We start from the raw sequence: 20,627 nt of genomic DNA, 5'->3' as shown, positions 1-20,627 counted from the left end.
ATGCTCTCTACGTTGCATATAGAGAAAGGAGCTGTGTGTTAGTGGGCGTCCTGACTCTCCTGTATTCCAGGGGAGGGGGTCGAGCACGACACTCCACACCAGGGAGAAAGCCTTGCATTACTGTGTGGAGTTACAGACAGAAGAACAGGAAGTGAGGATTTCTCAGAAGAAATAAGGACATTTAAAAGAAAAATGGAAGGATGAGGTAAGTGAAGGAGGACTGCACTAAGGTAAAGGAAGCTATTTAGAAAAAAAAAATGATATATATATATATATATATATATATATATATATATATATATATATATATATATATATATATATATATATATATATATATCTCTCCTTTACAACCCCTTTAAATCAGTGGTTACATTTCAATTCAATTTAGTTTATATATTTTTAATCTGTGTGTTTTTTCGAAAGTTGCTTATTACATTTATTACTGCTGGACAATGGGTTTTCCAGAAATTAGCTTTTTTTACATTAAAATAACTGTCTTTGAATAAAATCTTGTATGGGGCCATCTGAATGAAGGGTGGAGGAAGAGGATGACTTCCTGCTCATGTGTCTACATAAAGTGTCAGCTGTAACTATTGAGCTCTATAAAACAGGCTATTTTAACCACTTCAATACCGGCGTATAGACATAGGACATCCACAAGGTGGCTCTGCTATCCTGGGTGGACGTCATATGATGTCCTCGGGCCTCCCGCTACGATGTCAGCCAGGTACCCGCGATCGGCAGTTACAGAGCCAGGAACGTGGATCTCTGTGTGTAAACCGCCATTACTAGTAAAAAAAAAAAAAAAAACACACAACATAAATCGATCCCCTAGGCCTATTTTGTAGGCGCTATAACTTTCACGCAAACCAATCACTATACGCTTATTGCAAATTTTTTACCAAAAATATGTAGAGGAGTACATATTCGGCCTAAACTGAAAAAAAAAAATGGGATAATTATTATAGCAAAAAGTAAAACATTTTTTTTTTTTTTTCTTCAAAATTGGTCACTTTTTTGTTTACAGCACAAAAAATACAAAAACTGCAGAGATGATCAAATGCCACCAAAAGAAAGCTCCATTTGTGGGGGGGGGGAATAAACACGTCAATTTTGTTTGGGAGCCACATCGCATGACCGAGCAATTGTCATTCAAAGCGTGACCGTGCTGAAAGCTGAAAATTGGCCTGGGCAGGAAGGGGGTGAAAATGCCCAGCAGGGGCGGACTGACCATTGAGTCACTCGGGCACTGCCCGAGGGCCCCATGCCACTAGGGGGCCCCATCAGGGTTGCCAGGCTCAGTAAAACCAGGGACAGTATGTAAAAATCTGTTTTTTTTTAGATCTGTCCCTGATATGTCCGAAACTGACGAGCTTTTAATGTGAATATCCCAAGATTTTAGCTGCCCTGCCTCTGCACTGCCTCCTGGCGTGGTGGCCATCTGTAAGCCAGAGGGGCCCCATAATCTTCTATTGCCCGGGGGCCCCATGAGTTGTCAGTCCGCCCCTGATGCCCAGTATTGAAGTGGTTAAAAAGGACTTAAGAAGATCATTTGAACTTGAGCTAGGAGTTCAATCTCCTAGCTACATAATAAAATTATTCCAATTCAAAATTCTATATTTACCTGACCAACTTTGATTTGTATTTTTTATTTTTATTTCTGACCATAATAAATTAAGAAAAAAATGCAACTTCAATGATGGAGCCTTTCCCTGTTTTTTGTGAGGTCAGGCACTAATGTGGACGAGAAGTAAGGATGAGCTCCAGCGTGTTTGCATGGTACACGTGCAGAGCCCGCCAGGAAGTCTGCATGGCGCTGCGCCAATCACAGCCTGGGAGACATTTCCCGATCTCTGCAGCCGAGCATCGGGAAATGTCTCCCTGCCTGTGATTAGCGCAGCGCCATGCAGACTTCCTGCCAGGCTCTGCACGTGTACCATGCGAACACGCTGGAGCTCATCCATAACGAGAAGGCCTGGCTCACAGTCCAATTCATCCCAAAGTTGTGCCTAGTTTCCACTGAGTGGAACGGTTCGGGTCGGTACAGTTTGGAACAGTTAGAATGGTACGGTCTATTCTGGTGAGTGTTTCCACTGCAAATCGGACCGTCAGGGGCCATACAGAGTTTAGAAAAAATGCCTAGCGTGTCCACCAATCAGTGGACTGTATTGTAGCTCCGCCCTAACCAAACCGTTCCATTTTGTATGGCCCCACATCTGAAGCAGGACCCAGAATGGTGCGGTATGGTTCGGTTTTATGGCACACTTTCATAATGGAAACTAAAATAGCGTAACGAACCGATCCGCTCAGTGGAAACGAGGCATTGGTCTATCAGGTTGAGGTTAGAAGAACTCTGTGCAGTCCTCCACCCCTACTATGTCAATTTAGTTTTTGGCTGGGCTGTAGTTTGCTTAGACTGATTGTATCGTTTTTCACCTGGTCCCCCCCCCCCCCCCCCAGCATAAATTGGCTTATGATTTCTCAAGCCTCATATACACATACGGGTTTCCCAGCAGACTTTTTACCTCTGGAAAACCTGTGGGGGAAACCGAGAACATGATCGGTAACTTTTTCCCCCGACAGACGACCGGGTTTCCCGACAGTAAAACTGCCATTAAAGCTTTGGTTGGGAAACCCAGCCGTGTGTATGCTCCACCGCAGTCTTTTCCCATAGGAAAACTGCCAGCTTAAAGGATGCGCTGAAGTTTGGGTATGTGCTTGTAGTGTTGCTGTCTCAGCTTAAATGTTCTGACACTGAAGCTGGACATTGATCTGGAGAGTCTGAATGATCTGCTATGGTATCTGGGATTCCTAACCCTCATCTACTTACCCCTCCTCCCCCTTGAGCCATAGACTCAGCCCTGGAGTGAAATGCTAGCCCACCCCTGCTTCTGGAGGTGCTATCCTGCCTTTAGGTTGTCAGAGAGGTGCAACAGTTAGATACAACTGAAAATTTTTTTTCCAGTGGCAATAGACCGATATGCAACAAAAACATAATAACTAAATTAAATGTATGTCTTATCCATGAGAGATATGAATGAAAGCACATTATTCAGAAATTGCCCATGGTTATCTAAGAGCCAGTGTGCTTAATGTTGCCAAGTTACTAGCTGCCTCTAGAGAATGCAGGTGTTGATAAAGCACTGAAAGACGCGTCAGTGAGTAACACCTTAGATGCTAAGTGCACCACATGAGATGTGTTCTATAATAAATTATGTGCAAGCAGTATATACCTCTATTCCCCAGAGAGAGACAACACATAGGTAGCCAAAAAAAAAAAAAAAAATGGATGATATTTCAAAGTACCATTTTATTAAAAAAATCTGCTAATGATCACATACCTAAAATATATACCTTATCACATAGCCAAGAAAAAAAAAGTATTATAATACAACAGAGCTGATAAAAGTTATTAAACATATACCACTTGGACACAAAGAAGAAAGCCATAACATTAATAGGATTATTCAATTTAAATGCACAGACAGATCCTATAATGCCCCTCCAGCCAATAAAGCATTTAAAGCGGTAGTTCCCCCTCCAAAAAAGTTTTACCCTTGGTCTGATGCTCATTTTGTCTAGGGGAATCTGCTAGCTGTTTTAAAATCGACGCTGTACTTACCGTTGTAGAGAGCGATCTTCTCCGTCGCTTCCGGGTTTGGTCTTCGGGACTGGGCGTACCTTCTTGATTGACAGTCTTCCGAGAGGCTTCCGATGGTCGCATCCATCGCCTCACGATTTTCCGAAAGTAGCCGAACGTCGGTGCGCAGGCATTCGGCTTCTTTCGGCTACTCGTGACGCGATGGATGCGACCGTCGGGAAGCCTGTCAATCAAGAAGGAACGCCCCCACTCCCGAAGACCCATACCCGGAAGCGACGGCGAAGATCGCTCTCTACAACGGTAAGTACAGCGTCGATTTTAAAACAACTAGCCGATTCCCCTAGACAAAATGAGCATCAGACTAAGGGTAAAACTTTTTTGGAGGGGGGAACTACCGCTTTAAGCTCACCTTTCAGGGAAAAATATATGTACAGAAAAATAAAATGTTAATGTATTAATTTTCCCAGCAGGAACCTGCAAAGCATTGCACCTGCGAACAGTGGCTTGTGAGTGCAATATCAGGCTCCTGCAGATTCTCTCTAGCTTTCTTATCCATACCTCTTTTCAGGTTTTCAGTTTGAAAGCTGGAGGAAGTGAATGAACTATTAGACCCCTTTCACACTGGGGCGTTTTTCAGGTGCTTTTGGGCTAAAAATAGCACCTGTAAAGCGCCTGAAAAACACCTCTGCATTCCCAGTGTGAAAGCCAGAGTGCTTTTACACTGGGGCGATGCGCTGGCAGAACGTTAAAAAATGTCCTGCAAGCAGCATCTTTGGGGGGTGGAGGAGCAGTGTACACACCGCTCCTGCTCATTGAAATGAAGGGGCACTGCTGCCAAAGCGCCTGCAAAGTGCCTTTGCAGTGGTGCTACACGGGGGTATTTAACCCTTTATTCGCCCACTAGCGGCCAAATAGCGGGTCTTAGGGTGTGAAAGAGGTCTAATGCCGCGTACACACGATCGGTCCATCCGATGAGAACGGACCGATTTCATCGGTTAACCGATGAAGCTGACTGATGATCAGTCTTGCCTACACACCATCAGTTAAAAAAAACGATCGTGTCAGAACGCGGTGACGTGAAACACAACGACGCGCTGAAAAAAAATGAAGTTCAATGCTTCCAAGCATGCGTCGACTTGATTCTGAGAATGCGTGGATTTTTAACCGATGGACGTGCCTACAAACGTTTTTTTTCTATCGGTTAGGAATCCATCGGTTAAATTTAAAACAAGATTGCTTTTTTTTAACCTATGGATAAATAACCGATGGGGCCTACACACGATCGGTTTGGTCCGATGAAAACGGTCCATAAGAACATTCTCATCGGTTTAACCGATCGTGTGTACGCGGCATTAGAGTGTTCATAAGCACTCTCGTAGTTCATCAAGAGCTACAAGCTGTCTGCTGCGGTGGAAGACTAGACTTGTAGTTTATTTATTCACAGATCTCTGAATTAAAGACGGAGCTGTGTGGGCAGAACTCCACACAGCCATGCTTTTTTTAAATGTAACAGTAGCAGTGAAGAAGAATATCCCCAGTCTGCTGACACAGGGAAGATGGGGGGTAATGGGGTGCTGCTGGAACATGTTACAGCCTAAATATGGGTGTAACCTGTGACGTGTTTCAAAAGGTGAACCTTTCCTATATTTGTAGAGTGGGGATTTCCAGGTCAGAAGCTATAGTTGCCTAATTAAAATTTTGATCATGACCAGTAAGTGACTTAGGCAGACGCGACGTAACCAAAGTATCGTCAGACTCGACGTGGTGGTGAGATCCCAGCTGGTAGAGCATTTGCAGTTTCTATATGACTGCCAGTTACGATTTGATTTTTGCAAAACTTGGTGTGTTCAAGGGCATTTGATCACTTTTGATATTTATTTGCCATTTTATTCAATGGTGTTAATTACAAATATTTTTTCACAGCGCTACTAATAATTAAACACTTTGTTATTTATTTATTCATACGGTGATAGTTAAAAAGTCAGGAGGTACACTACAGTCCAAAGCCAACCGCAGGAAGTGCTGGTTAGGATGGGAGCCCATCCTGGCACCAAGCTTCAATATAGAAGAAAATATGTCCATGAGTCGGACATCATGAAGCAGACCCATATAAAAAAAAGTGAATGGCAGCCTCAGGCCGGGCTCTGGCCAGGCCACTCTTATAGGGTCTGCTTCTTTAAGTGTGGCTCACGGGCACATTTCTGCTATACTGTGATAGTTATTTGATATCAAAGATCTGCACACAGCAGGTCCTAAAGAGGACCTAGGGAGTCCTCTAAAAACACTACTGCCAAACTTCTGTTATGTACAAACATTTTGGCTACCAATGATTGACTACAATGTGAGTGATCCGAAACATAGATACAAAATGTGTCCAACATAAAGAAGGTCTCATGGTTATAAATTGTAATGATTTTAAGTCTGATTGTTGGTACAGGTTTGGAATTTGTTAGAAGCTCCTTTGGAGGACTTCTCCAGGGTGCAGATGTTTGATATTAAAATCAAATAAATGTAAATCTTCCACCTCGCAATCCTCACTGTGGTAAAAGGGGTTGTAAAGGGTTGTTTTTAATTTACTAACTAGGTTCCTTTAAGCTTGTGCATTGTTGGTTCACTTACCTTTTCCTTCAATTTCCCTTCTAAATGTTTTTCTTTGTCTGAATTTCTCACTTCCTGTTCCAGTAAGCTGTTCTGGCTGACTAAACACTGCTCGGATGATGGGGGCAAGCTTACTGAGGAGAAACAGGAAGTGAGAAATTCAGACAAAGAAAAAAAAAACATTTAAAAAGGGAAAATTTAAGGAAAAAGGTAAGTGAACCAACAATGCACTTGCTTAAATGAACCTATTTAGAAAAAAAACAAAAAAAACAAAAACACCTTTAAGCTATTCAGAGTGAAATGCATTAGAGGCTGGAGGGGTAGGTGGATTTGTCTGTGCACTGAATGGATTACTTACATTTTTGTAAAGTGTTTATAATGGAGAACAGTTTCCTTTTTTCCCCAAGTGATAGGTTTGTAATGCCTACAGTGGGCTCCTGGAGAGCTGGCACCAATTAGTCGGGAGGGGGCACAGTGTTTAGAGCAGGAGGAGTGAACTCTTATTTTTTAATCCCCAATTAAAGATACTCTATTGTGCTTTAGATTAAATTACACATTCAATTTACATGGCATGTTAAAAGAAAAATTGTATGATTACCAGGGAACTCTGGGGATGCCATGGATTTTTAAGATGTTTATATCAATTTCCTTTAGTTATAACCATGTTACCTCTTCAGACTAGTATAGTATGCCTTTAATATTGTGCTATGTAGTGTAGAACAAAAGGTGGACACTGTTTGGCTGTGCTGCACACCTGCTCAATAGCAAGTCAAAAAGGTACCCTACAAGGTACATACACAGACAGTATAATACACACTGTGTAGTGTATTAATTCAGGGTCTTTGTGTAGTCTTACCTGGTACCATATGGCCTTCCCAAATATTGGTTTGCCAGCGGCACTTTTCATATAGCGAGCCATGATCATCCCAATACCACCAGTAGTCATCCAGGCAATGAGCATTAGTGCACCTAAGAAACAGACAGACATTCTATGAGATACAATATACACCTTGTTATAACTTATATAGATGCTCAAACAATTAACCATCAGCAACTGGAACCTCATGTTCTTTGTAAATGTTGTGAATTACTGTAATATGTTTGTGTATATGTTTGTGATGTACAGTATATACTCTGAAAAAACATTGTCTGTTCTAATAAAATACTATATGCAACTGCTATTGTAGATTGTAAGAGAAAAATGTGGATTTACAGGCACTTCTCTGAAGCTTTCTTCCCTATGGAATTATGGCTGTTTTTTCTCACCACACTACCAATTTGCCACCCCAAAACCAATGTTCCAACAAAGGGGAAAACTCTAGATAATTTTTCTGCCTGTATTGTGTACAATAATGACTTGATACACAACCAATAATTGGAGTTTTGACTCCAATCCCTTCTGGAACACACTATTGCAAACACTAGGGCAATGTAACCAACGAGCCATCCTGTGCCAACATATGAGATGAGGTCTTCAAATTATCTAAAGGTACAGTAACCTTTTACAATGGCATGTCAATGACGAGGGCCAATTGACACATACAATATAAAATCTCTCATTTTCCAACTACTGCTGCCATATGCGATTAGCTGTTTTTTGAAAGGATCAACTAAGTGGATGATTACCATAGGCTTGAGCAAAGGCTGCGCCATGTGCGCCTGGGTGCACCCTAATCACTCTGTGTGCGCCTGGGTGCACCCCCTACTGTCCAGGCTTCCCCTCGTGTTGGGCTCCCACCCCAGTGCTGCTGCCTTACCACCTTTCCTCTCTTGTTCACCACGGCTGCTACGGGGGGGAAGTTTAAGGATGGAGAATGGGGGAAGGAGCTAATCAATATGTAATTTACTGGCCCCTTCCTTTTCTAAATGAACACAGTGCTCACTCACTGTGTTCAATCATAACTGAAGCATAGTAAACAGTTTACTATGCCTAAGTTTGTGAATGAACAGGAAGCCGCTCAGCACAGAGCATGTCCCATTTATTCACTGTCCAGTGCAGCTGTGGCTGTAGAGAAAGGCATTTGTGTTTGAGCTTTGGGGTGCACACCCTAATGCAATGGGCTGCACACACCTATGATGATTACACTCCAATCTTGCACTTTGTGAGCTGAAGATAGTGGGAGGATTTTTGGAAATACCCCATTACTTTACTACTCTGAACATTGCCCCAGAGGAAACAGGTTTATCCTATGCCATAACTGGAACTAAAATAAAAAAAACAACATTAATGAAGGGACAATTGAACTCTCACCATGACCAAGAACTAAAGGGCTCGATCCACTTGCTGCAACAGTCACATTGGAAATTGACACCATATCAACTGTAGTTGTGGATATCAAGGTCTTGGTGTGTTTCTCAATTTGTCCTGTTTGCAATGGATTAGAATTGAAAAATTACATACAATATATTAGTAAATTTGAGAGATATAATTTCCAGGTCAAAACTTTTAAATGCTGTCTACGTATTGATTAGGGAGAGTTTCCCTCACTTCCTCATAGGCATCAACAGAAAGTAAATGGAGCTCTCCAAACAAGTTTAATGCCGCGTACACATGGTCGGAATCTCCAACAGCAAATGTTTGAGAGCTGGTTCTCAATTTTTCCCCCAACAACAAATAGTCTCTATGCAATTCCAACGCACAAAAATCCTACGCATGCTTGAAACCAATTTGACGCATGCTCTTCGTAGTGTTGTACGTGACCGCGTTCTTGATGTTTGGAATTTACGACAACATTTGAGTGACCGTGTGTATGCAAGACAAGTTTGAGCCAACATTCCGTCTGAAAAAAATCCACAGCAAATATAAGGACAGATTTTACGTTACCACCCTATAACACTTGGATTCAATTTAGTTTGCTGTAGAACCAGATGGATTCAGATCTGAGTACAGAGCCCAAAAGTATGATAAAAAAGAAAAAATAGCACAGAGGAGATGCATCAATTGAATGGACTATGCATTGGTTGAACTTTAGATACACGCGTTTTATACTTACCACTAGCAATTGATGGGCCACTGACTAGAAAAATGTAAAAGCTTGAATTGGCACTAGATCGTTGCTGAGTAGAAATGCTACTCTGAGTAATAAAGGAACATTTCAATACACCATTTATATAGGATGTGACAATATTCCCTGCTGTATTCTGAAATAAAAAAAAAAAAAAAAAAAAAGCTACATTAAAAAAGGTTAGAACTTCAGACTGAACATTTTTGAAGCTTTGTCAAATAAACACTTACCGAGTTGCTGAGTTGAGGAGCCACAGTTCCTGTGGTGTACCCATGCTGTACTAGAATGTTTCCTGATGAGTTTGTGGTACAGATATAAACATCATCATTGCCCTGGAAATGAAAATAAGTCATATGTAGTACAGGTGAACGTATGAGAAATTTGCCAATTACTGTATTATGGAGAAATTGAGGAGTTCTGGACTCTATGATTTGTGAGGAGAGGTATGTGAAGATTGGTTGGCAGCTCTTTGGTCCCAGGGAACCTTTTTTAGGATGTCTCTTTGGAACTGTGACAAGAAATTGGAAGATAAAAAAAAAAAAGAAAAAAAAAAAAAGAAGAAGAGCTTTCCACTGGAAATACCAGGATAGGCTTTGTATTCAACAATAAGGGCCAGATTCAGGTAGAAGTGCGGCCGCGTAACGTATCGTAGATACGTTACACCGCCGCAAGTTTTCATCGCAAGTGCCTGATTCACAAAGCACTTGCGATGAAAACTACGCCGGCGGCCTCCGGTGTAAGCCCGCGTAATTTAAATGGGCGTGTGCCATTTAAATTAGGCGCGCTCCCGCGCCGGACCTACTGCGCATGCTCAGTTTCGGAATTCCTGCCGTGCTTTGCGCGCAGTGACGTAATTTTTTCGAACGTCGACGCGCGTAGAGTAATTCCGTATTCCCGGACGGCTTACGCAAACAACGTTAGTTTTAAAATTTCGACGCGGGAACGACGGCCATACTTTATACAGCAATACGATTGCTGTGTAAAGTTAGGGCAGGTCAAATAACGACTAAAATTGCGACGGGAAACTTGACTATGGACGACGTAGCGAACGCGAAAATCCGTTGTGGATCCGCCGTAACTGCTAATTTGCATACCCGACGCTGGAATACGACGCAAACTCCACCCAGCGGCGGCCGCGGTATTGCATCCTAAGATCCGACAGTGTAAAACAATTACACCTGTCGGATCTTAGGGCTAGCTATGCGTAACTGATTCTATGAATCAGTCGCATAGTTAGAAACAGAGATACGATGGCGTATCAGGAGATATGCCGTTGTATCTCTTTTGTGAATCTGGCCCTATGTACCTAGGGATCGACCAATATCGTTTTTTTCAGGGCCGATACCGATATTTCGGCTGCCTTTAAGCCGATAATCTGTACATTTCAATTTTTTGATTTTTACACCAAGCTGAGTGGTGGAAGGTGGTAGGAGGGGGAGGAAGTCAAGGGCTACAGGGATCCTTCATCAGGGACTGGAATATTACACTGTTAGAGTCTGAACTGGGCTCAGTAAAAATAAATAGTTGCCGGAAACAGTGTATATTTCTTGTTTCAGCTCACCTGCCAAGTGGAATGTTGGAAAGAAATTAGAAAACAAAGGGTTGATTTACTAAAACTGGAGAGTGCAAAATCTGGTGCAGCTGTGCATGGTATCCAGCTTCTAAGGTCAGGTTGTTCAATTAAGCTTCGACAATAAAAACCTGGAAGCTCATTGGTTTCTTTGCAGAGCTGCCCCAGATTTTGCACTCTACAGTCTTCGTAAATCAAAGACATAACTCCACTGGTAAAAGAGCAGAATACATTTTGTGTTCAACAAGTGCCAATGTATTTTGGGTCTACATATAACTATGGTTCTAGTCTGGATTGAGTTCAGGGATCAAGGGAACAAATAGTTGCCAATGACTGTGTAAATTACCTGTTTCAGCTCAATTTTGGCTACCAACAGCAAGAACAGGCATTATACAGGCCCATGCACGTATTTTTTTTTTTACTGCTTCACTGCTTCAGCCCAGTCCAAACGTATCTACTATTACAACCTTGAGTACATGGTGCAAGGTGCCGCTTCCATTTTTACAAAAACTGCATTTTAATATGCTCATATTTAAATTGTCAACGTCTGGTGTTTAAAAAGCAACGTATTTTTTCAAAAAAAGAACTTATGTTCCAAAAAAAAGGCAGCTTTTTGTAAACGGAGCTTAGAACTAATTGTTTTAGCTCTTGGGACTAACACAAGAAGCTTGTCAACACAGACCTTCATCAAAAAATTCCACCCAAAAATTGAACTTCCACTGTCTGGATTCCTCCCCCCCCCCTCCGGTGTCACATTTGGCACCTTTCAGGGGGGAGCAGATGCCCAACACAGGTATTTGCTCCCACTCCTACTGCAGTATCCGCGCTGATCTATGCCATGTCTGGCCCCTAGGCCATCTTCTGGGACCACTCAGAACGCGCAGCATGACTCGCGAATGTGCAGTAGGGAACCAGGCTGTGAAGCCGCAAGGCTTCACTTCCCAATTCCCTTACTGAAGATGCCGGCATCTCCACCCGGGAGCAGAGGGACGTGTCGGCTTTGGGTGAGGACATCGCAGGCGCCCTGGACAGGCAAGTGTCCTTAAATTAAAAAGTCAGCAGCTGTAGTATTTGTAGCTGCTGACTTACTTTTTTGGGGGGGTTTTCGGCGGAAATTTTGCTTTAAGCTTTTACTACATTGACTGAAAATGGTTAAATAGTTCTTTGGATGAAAACACCAAGGTCTTTTGTAAACACAGTGCTTATTTTTTTCCATTTAGCATGCTGAATTAAAAAAAATTGTCAGTTCCTTTTAAAAACAGCATCAGAAACCATTTATTATGCCGCGTACACACGATAATTTTTTGGCATGAAAAAAAACGTTGTTTTTCAAAAACATCATTTAAAATGATCGTGTGTGGGCTTCACATCATTTTTCAGGTTCTGAAAAAAAACTACAAAAAATGCAGCATGTTCGAATTTTTTTTTATTAACGTAATTTTAAACGATGTCGTTTTTTGGGTTGTAAAAAATGATCGTGTGTGGGCTAGAACGACGTAAAGAAACCCGCGCATGCTCAGAATCAAGTGAGACGGGAGCGCTCGTTCTGGTAAAACTACCGTTCATAATGGGAGTAAGCGCATTCATCACACTGTAACAGACGAAAAAGCGCAAATGGTCTTTTACCAACACGGAATCAGCTAAAGCAGCCCAAAGGCGAATGGAACTTCCCCTTTATAGTGCTGTTGTACGTCACCGCGCTTTGCTAGATCATTTTTTTAAAACGATGGTGTGTAGGCAACATCGTTTTAGTGATAAAGTTGAAAAACTACGTTTTTTTTTCATGCTGAAAAATGATCGTGTGTACGCGGCATTATTCTTAAATTATTCCTAAATCCTGAAAAAATAATTAAAACTAAAAAGCAGCTTTTAGTACACGAAGTCTGGGAAAAAAATCTGCAGATTACTTTTTTTTTCCTTCAACATTCAACCTCTCTTTTCAGTACCATTAGTATTTTTATGACTGAAAAATTCAGCTTTTACTACACGATCGTGGATATAATATTTATAATTGGCATTTACTCTGGCCACTTTTAGGTGATCCCTAAGGCCTCATACACACGACCGTTTTCCTCGACAAAATCCATCAAGAAACTTGGTGGCAGAGCTTTTTTCCCTGAGGAAAACGGCCGTGTGTATGTTTTTGGTCGAGAAAACTGTTGTGGATCTCGACGAGAGAACAAGTTCTCTTTTTTCTCGTCGGGAGTCTCAATTTCCCTGTCGTGTTTCTCGTCGTGCTGGTTTAAAACGAGAAACACGTTCGCGTGTATGCTTAGAAACCCGCGCATTCTCAGAATAAAGTATGAGACGGGAGCGCACCTTCAGTAAAAGTAGCGTTCGTAATGGAGATAGCACATTTGTCACGCTGTAACAGACTGAAAAGCGCAAATCATCTCTTACCAAACTTTTACTGAACACGCAGTAACATGAGATTAGTAAAAGCAGCCCCAAGGGTTGTGCCAGTGGAATCTAACTTCCCTTTTATAGTGCCGTTGTACATCACCGTGTTTGAGAACAACGAGATTTTGTCTTGACAGTGTTTACGCAAAGAAAGTTTGTCAAGATTCTCGACAAGCCTGATAAGGAACTCGTCGAGGAAAACGATGTTTCATTTACGACGAGTTCCTCGGTCGTGTGTACGAGGCCTGAAAACTCATCTGCTTAGGGAAGTCCATTACACCTTCACCTAACTGAAATTTTTAATTCTTCCATGAGCTCATCTCACAGTTATTAACTTTTGTACCCCCTGTCCCACCCCATTAAATTGTAAGCTCTTAGGAGCATGACCCTTTTAACCCTCTTGTATTTTATTGTATTGTAACTGTACTGTCTCACTTTATATTGTAAAGTATTGCTCAAATTGTAGGTGCTAGATAAATTCTGACTAATAATAATAATAATAGTTTGATACCAGGACTTCAACAGCCATGCATTCTGTTAGGACAACATTTTAGGACTTTAATAAAACGCAGGAACAGATGTTCAGCTCCTGGGACTTAAACAGCAGCAGATTTCATCAAATTCGCCAAACAGTTCAACTTCTAAAACAAGGATTCTGGGAAGGAAATGTCAAAAAAGTTGGGACTTCACATACTATATATCTAAACCAAAGAACAAGCATTTAAGCTTGCAAGTCCTTAGATGACTGCATTTGTTTTATTGTTTCAGCCTAATTTTATTTTCTGCAAAGAAAGAAAATGCTTGCTGATACTGCTAGAAATCTCCCTTGTAATTTTCTGTGCACTGGACTGACTTATTAAATAAAGAATCCCAGTAATTTGACGTTTTATAAATCTGCTTGCTTATAAGGGGTTAAGTCCAATGAAGTGCACGCCACCATCTAACTATTTACATTTTTACAGCTTTTGCTGTACTCCCAGCATTCTAACAGAAAAGAGGAGGCTGCTGAGCGACTGGCGACCCCTTCTCTCCGCTGTCCATTCAGATTTGTATATGGTCAGAGGTGGACTGACAACTCATGGGGCCCCCAGGCAATAGATGATTATGGGGCCCCTGGGCTTACAGATGGCCACCACGCCAGGAGGCCGTTTAGAGGCAGGGCAGCTAAAATCTCAGGATTTTCACATCAAAAGCATGTCGGTTTCGGACATATCAGGGACAGATGTAAAAAAAAAAAAAAGATTTTTACATACTGTCCCTGGTTTTATTGAGCCTGGCAACCCTGATGGGGCCCCCTAGTGGAATGGGGCCCTCGGGCAGTGCCCGAGAGTCCCAATGGTCAGTCCGCCCCTGTATATGGTCTTAAATGATAGAAAGCCTTTTGTGATGGACAAGACAGAGGGGCTACAATCAACTCTGCAGCCTGTATCCCAGACCCAAAAGTTTCATATTTGGAGCACCGGAAATATATAGTGTTAGCTATACTCCCAGCACTTAAAGTGGATTCATGAAATTTGGGCTGGGTACATACACCATCTCACAAAAGTGAGTACACCCCTCACATTTTTGTAAATATTTATTATACTTATCTTTTCATGTGACAACACTGAAGAAATGACACTGTGCTACAATGAAAAGTAGGTGTAAAACTTGTATAACAGTAAATTTGCTGTCCCCTCACAATAACTCACACAACCATTAATGTCTAAACCACTGGCAAAAAAAAAAGTGAGTACACCCCTATGTGAAAATGTCCAAATTGGGCCCAATTAGCCATTTTCCCTCCCCGGTGTCATTTGACTTGTTAGTGTTACAAGGTCTCAGGTGTGATTGGGGAGCAGGTGTTATCGCTCTCACTCTCCAATACTGATCACTGGAAGTTCAATCTGGCATCTCATGGCAAAGAACTCTCTGAAAATAAAAAAATAAATGTTACTCTACATAAAGATGGCCTAGGCTATAAAAAGATTGCCAAGACCCTGAAACTGAGCTGTAGCATGGTGGCCAAGATCATACAGCAGTTTACAAGGACAGGTTCCACTCAGAAGAGGCCTCTGCATGGTCGACCAAAGAAATTGAGTGCACATGCTCAGCGTCATATCCAGAGGTCTTTGGGACATAGACGTACTAGTGCTGCCAGCATTGCTGCAGAGGTTGAAGGGGTGGAGGGTGGGTGTCAGCCTGTCAGTGCTCAGACCATACACTGCACACTGCATCAAATTGGTCTGCATGGCTGTCTCTAAAAGGAACCCTCTTCTAAAGATGATGCATAAGAAAGCCTGAAAACAGTTTGCTGAAGACAAGCAAACTAAGGATTACTGGAACCATGTCCTGTGGTCTGATGAGACCAAGATAAACTTATTTGGTTCAGATGGAGTCAAGCGTGTGTGGCAGCAACCAGGTGAGGAGTACAAAGACAAGTGTGTCTTGCCTACAGTCAAGCATGGTGGTGGGAGTGTCATGGTCTGGGGCTGCATAAGGGCGGCCAGCTCTGGGGAGCTACAGTTCATTGAGGGAACCATGAATGCCAACATGTACTGTGACATACTGAAGCAGAGCATGATCCCCTCCCTGGAGACTGGGCCACAGGGCAGTATTCCAACATGATAACGACCCCAAACACACCTCCAAGATGACCACTGCCTTGCTAAAGAAGCAGAGGTTAAAGGTGATGTACTTGTCAAGCATGTGTCTATACCTAAACCCTATTGAGCATCTTTGGGGCATCCTCAAATGGAAGGTGGAGGGGGACGAGGTCTTCAACATCCACCAGCTCTGTGATGGCATGATGAAGGGGTTGAAGAGGACTCCAGTGGCAGCCTGTGAAGCTCTGGTGAACTCCATGCCCAAGAGGGTTAAAAATGGAAGTAAACCATCGTTTTTAGCCAAGGAAGCTACCATCTTGGCCTCCGTTTATTCTACAACTGCCATGATGCTGCACACATGATCAGTTATGACTCCAGACATTGGATGGTTTAACAGTTTGGTTGCGAGCACAACCAATGGGAGTGTTACATTTCTGGCACGTGCCGAAAAGTTAACCATTTTATGGATATGTTTAAGTCAGTGCTGGAAAGGAATGATGGCCACACAAAATATTGACACTTTGGGACAAATTGGACATATTCACTTAGGGGTGTATTCACTTTTGTTGTCAGCGGTTTAGACATTAATGGCTGTGTGTTGAGTTAGTTTGAGGGGGAAAGCAAAATTTACACTGTTGTACAAGCTGTACACTCACTACTTTACATTGTAGCAAAGTGTAATTTCTTCAGTGTTGTCACATGAAGATATAATAAACAATTTACAAAAATGTGAGGGGCGTACTCACTTTTGTGAGATACTGTATATCTGTAGTATTTCCTTATCTCTCTTCAAATCCCCAGGTCCCGTGGCTTTCTCCTGATCTTTTCTTCTGTTATCAGCATAACTTCTCCATCAACGGAGAAAAAAAAAAAAAAAAAACAGGCTGAATTTTGTGTCAGGGTGGGCGCTATAAACAGATTAGCAGAGTTGGTCTAGTTACAGCACAGCTCTGAAAGTATCTGCCCATGTGGAGAAGTGGTGCGCGATTGCCTCAAATCAGCCAGCTTTGTTGTATGCCCAGACTTCACTGCCAGTGCTGAATAGGAAGAAAAATCTAATACAATGTGCACTTTCTAAAGAATATATAAATCTGAAGACAGCAGATATGCATGTAAGACTTAAGTAGGGGGATTTGTATCATCCCTGTGTATCATATGAGGCTGTTCACTTCATACTAGGGTATATGTAAGGTTTACATCCACTTTAAGGGGATATAAAAAAATTATACATTTTAATGAAAAAGAGTAAGGCAATAGTTATTTGCTCTGTACAATGATATTGCTCAGAGCAGTCCCTTAGATCCTTTTTGGCAGTTTCCCACTGGTGCTGTCCACTTCTCCCTCCTCAGGAAGCGAGGTGCTAAGAAAGCACCCCTGCATACGCACTTTTGAGCCAGGCTTTGTGCATCCATAGACACCCACAGCAGCAGTAACCAAAGCCTCAACTCACTCCTCACAGGAGTTTGTCATGGCACTGGAGGGAGCAATAGGCTTTTGCTGCTGTCAGTCAAAGTCATCTAGAGCCCAGGGCGAGCATTCCAAATTGCGCCCCCCCCCCCAAGATGTATGAGCATTATGTGTCAGCAAAAATAACCCCCCCCCCCAAATTTCCCCTCCTAGAACAATTCTTAGCTCTGCGCCCCCCACAATCATAAATCCCCTCCTCCCCAATCTCCTTGTGGTGCCCCCAAACCTCACGATACCACAGTGCCCAGGGCAGCCTCCCCTCCTGCCCACCCCTCTATCTCCCATGAGACCAGGAAGAGAGAAGAGTGGTGCTGCAGCTGAGACAGCGCTGGATCAGTGACAGGAGTCAGGTAAGTGTTCACGGATGGAGGATGGTAAAAGTAGTAGTAGGGCGTTTTTTTTTTTAACCTTATTGCAAAGAATGCACCAAGGTAAAAACAAATTGGACATTAGAACCATTTTAACCCCTTATAAGCCATATTTATAAAACCAATGTAATTCATTGAGTTTCTCAGCCTTCACAGTCATCTTCTGTGAATTACAGAATACAGGCAGTCCCCGAGTACCGAACACAATAAGGACCAGGGCTGGACTGGCCATTGGGACTACTGGGAGATTCCCGGTGGGCCGATGGCTCAGTGGGCCGGTCAGAGGTCTGCGGCGATCTACACGACAATCGCCGACAGCTGGCTCTTGATGAGTAGATCGAGATTTAGCCACTTAGCCAGCATGCAGAGTAGCGCAGGCAGGAAGCGTGTGTAATAAGTTCTCTCTCATCATATGTCTCACTGCGGCTGCTCCCTGCCCCCGGCAGCCCCTCTTCTCTTCTCGTCCATCCCCATTTGCTTGTGACATCATCTGGGATGGACGAGAAGAGAGGAGGCTGGTAAACAATGTGCCCTGATGTGCACCCCGTGCCTGTGTCCTGATGTGCCCTGTGCCCCGTGTCCTGATGTGCCCTGTGCCCTGATTTGCTATGTGCCCCGATGTGCCCTGTGCCCTGATGTGCCCTGATGTGCTATGTCCCCCATGCCCTGATGTGCTATGTGCACCTTGCCCTGATGTGCTATATGCCCTGATGTGCTATGTTCCCTGATGTGCAATGTTCCCTGATGTGCCCCGCGCCCTGATGTGCACCGTGCCCTGATGTGCCCTGTGTCCTGATGTTTTCCCCCCATGCCCCGATGTGCTGTGCCTCAATGTGGTGTGCTGTGATGGGCCCTGATGTGCTGTGCCCTGTACCCTGATGTGATGTGCCCTGTTCGTGTTGTGCCCTGATGTGCACTGTGCCCTGTACCCTGATGTGCTGTGCCCTGATGTGCCGAGTTCTGTACCGTACCCTGATGTGCTCTGTACCCTGATGTGTTGTGCCCTGGGCCGGTCTAGATGAAGTCCAGGGCCACATTTTTGTCCCAGTCCAGCACTGATAAGGACTGTAGGTTTGTTCGGAAGTCGCAACACTGCATTTGCAAGTGCAACTTCAGGTCGGAACACTGCATTGGTAAGTGTAACTTCTGCCTGTGCATGGATGTGGGATGTTCTGGCGGCTTGTTATTTTATCTGGGGCTCTTCTGGCCATGCAGTACTGCAATGTGAGATGTGTCCGGAGGTGCTCAGAGGTATCCAGGAACAGCGTGGAGCACAAGTGGCTGGCATTTGAGGCCGTTCCTAAGTAGGAGTTGTTCGTAACTCGGGGACTGCCTGTACCATGTTGTCCAGAGCAGGATATTGTGACAATGCTGCTCATTTATAGATAAAAAAACGCAAGGAGTGTGCATTGTCACCCTAGGAGAGGAAGTGTGTTACTGGTAGGATCAACAGATGAAAATATAAAAGGAAAAAGTCTGAAAAAAACAACCAGTCACTGCATTCAAGTATCGTCAAGCTGCATTATATTACATCTTTGTTGTTGGGTATAGGTATACACAAGTGGGCCTACATGCTTAAGGGGTCTGCCAGCCATTCATGTATTACACCCTCTCCCACCATCTCCCTTTCCTCACAGGTGTAGTGGCTTTTTATGTGGGGAGGCACCATTAACTTCACCTCTGATGATCTGCTGTTGCAGTTGTTTCCTAGGTAAAAAAGGGGACCTAAGGGATTATAAGTGACAATAAGCACACATTGGCTTGTGATGACACACATTTCTTCATAGTAAAAAAAGGTCAGATGGTTTTGTCCATTTGTGGCAATATAGGCTAGTAAATACTGTTCTATATTTCTAAAGTTGTTCTTACCATCATTGTATCATATGAAAATCCAATAGCCACATATCCTGAAGTTGGCCCACTTATTTCAAACACATAGCCAATGCCATCACTGGAGGCAGACGAGGACATGAAAAGACAACCACTGTCATTTGGACTGCAGTTCACTGGATCACTCAGGCAAGTCTTCTGAGTACCACAGGTGATATTGGACATCTGGGACTTTAGGAATAAAAGAAGAAGAGAGTGTCACACTTTACATTGACAAAAATACAGTTTTAGACAGACATTCCCTGAGTTACAAACATCCGACTTACATATGACTCATACCCAAGCCAGTGTGATGTCACGCTGGTCCTGGAAACCGCCGGAAAGGGCATCTTGCTGATGCCTACTATCCAGCGGACCTGTCAGCAATCCTACATCACTGCATGACCAGTTAACACTTCCCTATGCTATCTAAAACATAATAAATTTTTGGGCTGGAGTTGCACTTAAAAATTTACAGTTCCAACTTCCATACAACCGATGGGGCCCACACAAGATCGGTTTGTCCGATGAAAACGGTCCATCGGTCTGTTTTCATCGGACAAACCGATCATGTGTGCAGGGCTTTACTGTAAGTTAGACTGACCACAAAATCAGTACAGTATGTAGTGTTGCCTCAGTGCCCAGCAATAGCAACCAATAATGACATAACTGATCAGTTCCAATACAACTTACTGTTAAAATTATGTCACTTTTAACTCCAGTCCAGAAGGTAGAATAATCTTGTAATACAGTTGCTCTGAAAAAAAAAAAGTGTAAGGTTATGCTCAGGAAAAAGCCTAGCAATACCTTGGTCTTCACATACTGTACCTTTGTTCTTGTTCATGCTAACAGCACTAAAACAATGATTAAAGTGGTTGTATACCCTCTGATACAACTTGCACCTACAGGTAAGCCTACATTAAGACTTACCTGTATTTGCTTGCAATATCTCCTTAACCTATATGGTCAAGGAGATATTTGCAGAAAACCCGGCACCGTTGTCTACGGCGACCAATTCAAATTGTGTGTGAAGAATAGCTGGTGGTTAAGGAGCGGGTGGGGAAGCCAGTCACCACATCCTCAAAAAACAATGACTCATCAGCTGTCAGCAGGTTTCCTCGTGAGAACTAAAATGTAAACAAAAGAGGCCCTTCCAGTCTA

At 43.0% G+C, this 20,627-nt stretch overlaps 1 protein-coding gene across 1 annotated transcript in view; it reads right to left on the bottom strand.

Moving 5' to 3' along the window:
• The window catches only part of LOC120945783 (putative ferric-chelate reductase 1), a 61,985-nt gene that overhangs the window by 14,530 nt on the left and 26,828 nt on the right, over window positions 1-20,627 (bottom strand). Inside the window, exons 5-10 of the mRNA XM_040360186.1 lie at window positions 20,160-20,223; window positions 19,467-19,658; window positions 9,438-9,539; window positions 9,196-9,343; window positions 8,454-8,567; window positions 7,059-7,171 (exon numbers count right to left, since the gene is read on the bottom strand). Coding sequence (XP_040216120.1) covers window positions 7,059-7,171; window positions 8,454-8,567; window positions 9,196-9,343; window positions 9,438-9,539; window positions 19,467-19,658; window positions 20,160-20,223 — 733 coding nt within the window. The remainder of the gene's footprint in view (window positions 1-7,058; window positions 7,172-8,453; window positions 8,568-9,195; window positions 9,344-9,437; window positions 9,540-19,466; window positions 19,659-20,159; window positions 20,224-20,627) is intronic.

Source organism: Rana temporaria, chromosome 7, assembly GCF_905171775.1.
Source record: "Rana temporaria chromosome 7, aRanTem1.1, whole genome shotgun sequence".
In the NCBI taxonomy this organism is placed as follows: Eukaryota; Metazoa; Chordata; class Amphibia; order Anura; family Ranidae; genus Rana; species Rana temporaria.
This window is presented reverse-complemented; position numbering and strand designations above follow the sequence as displayed.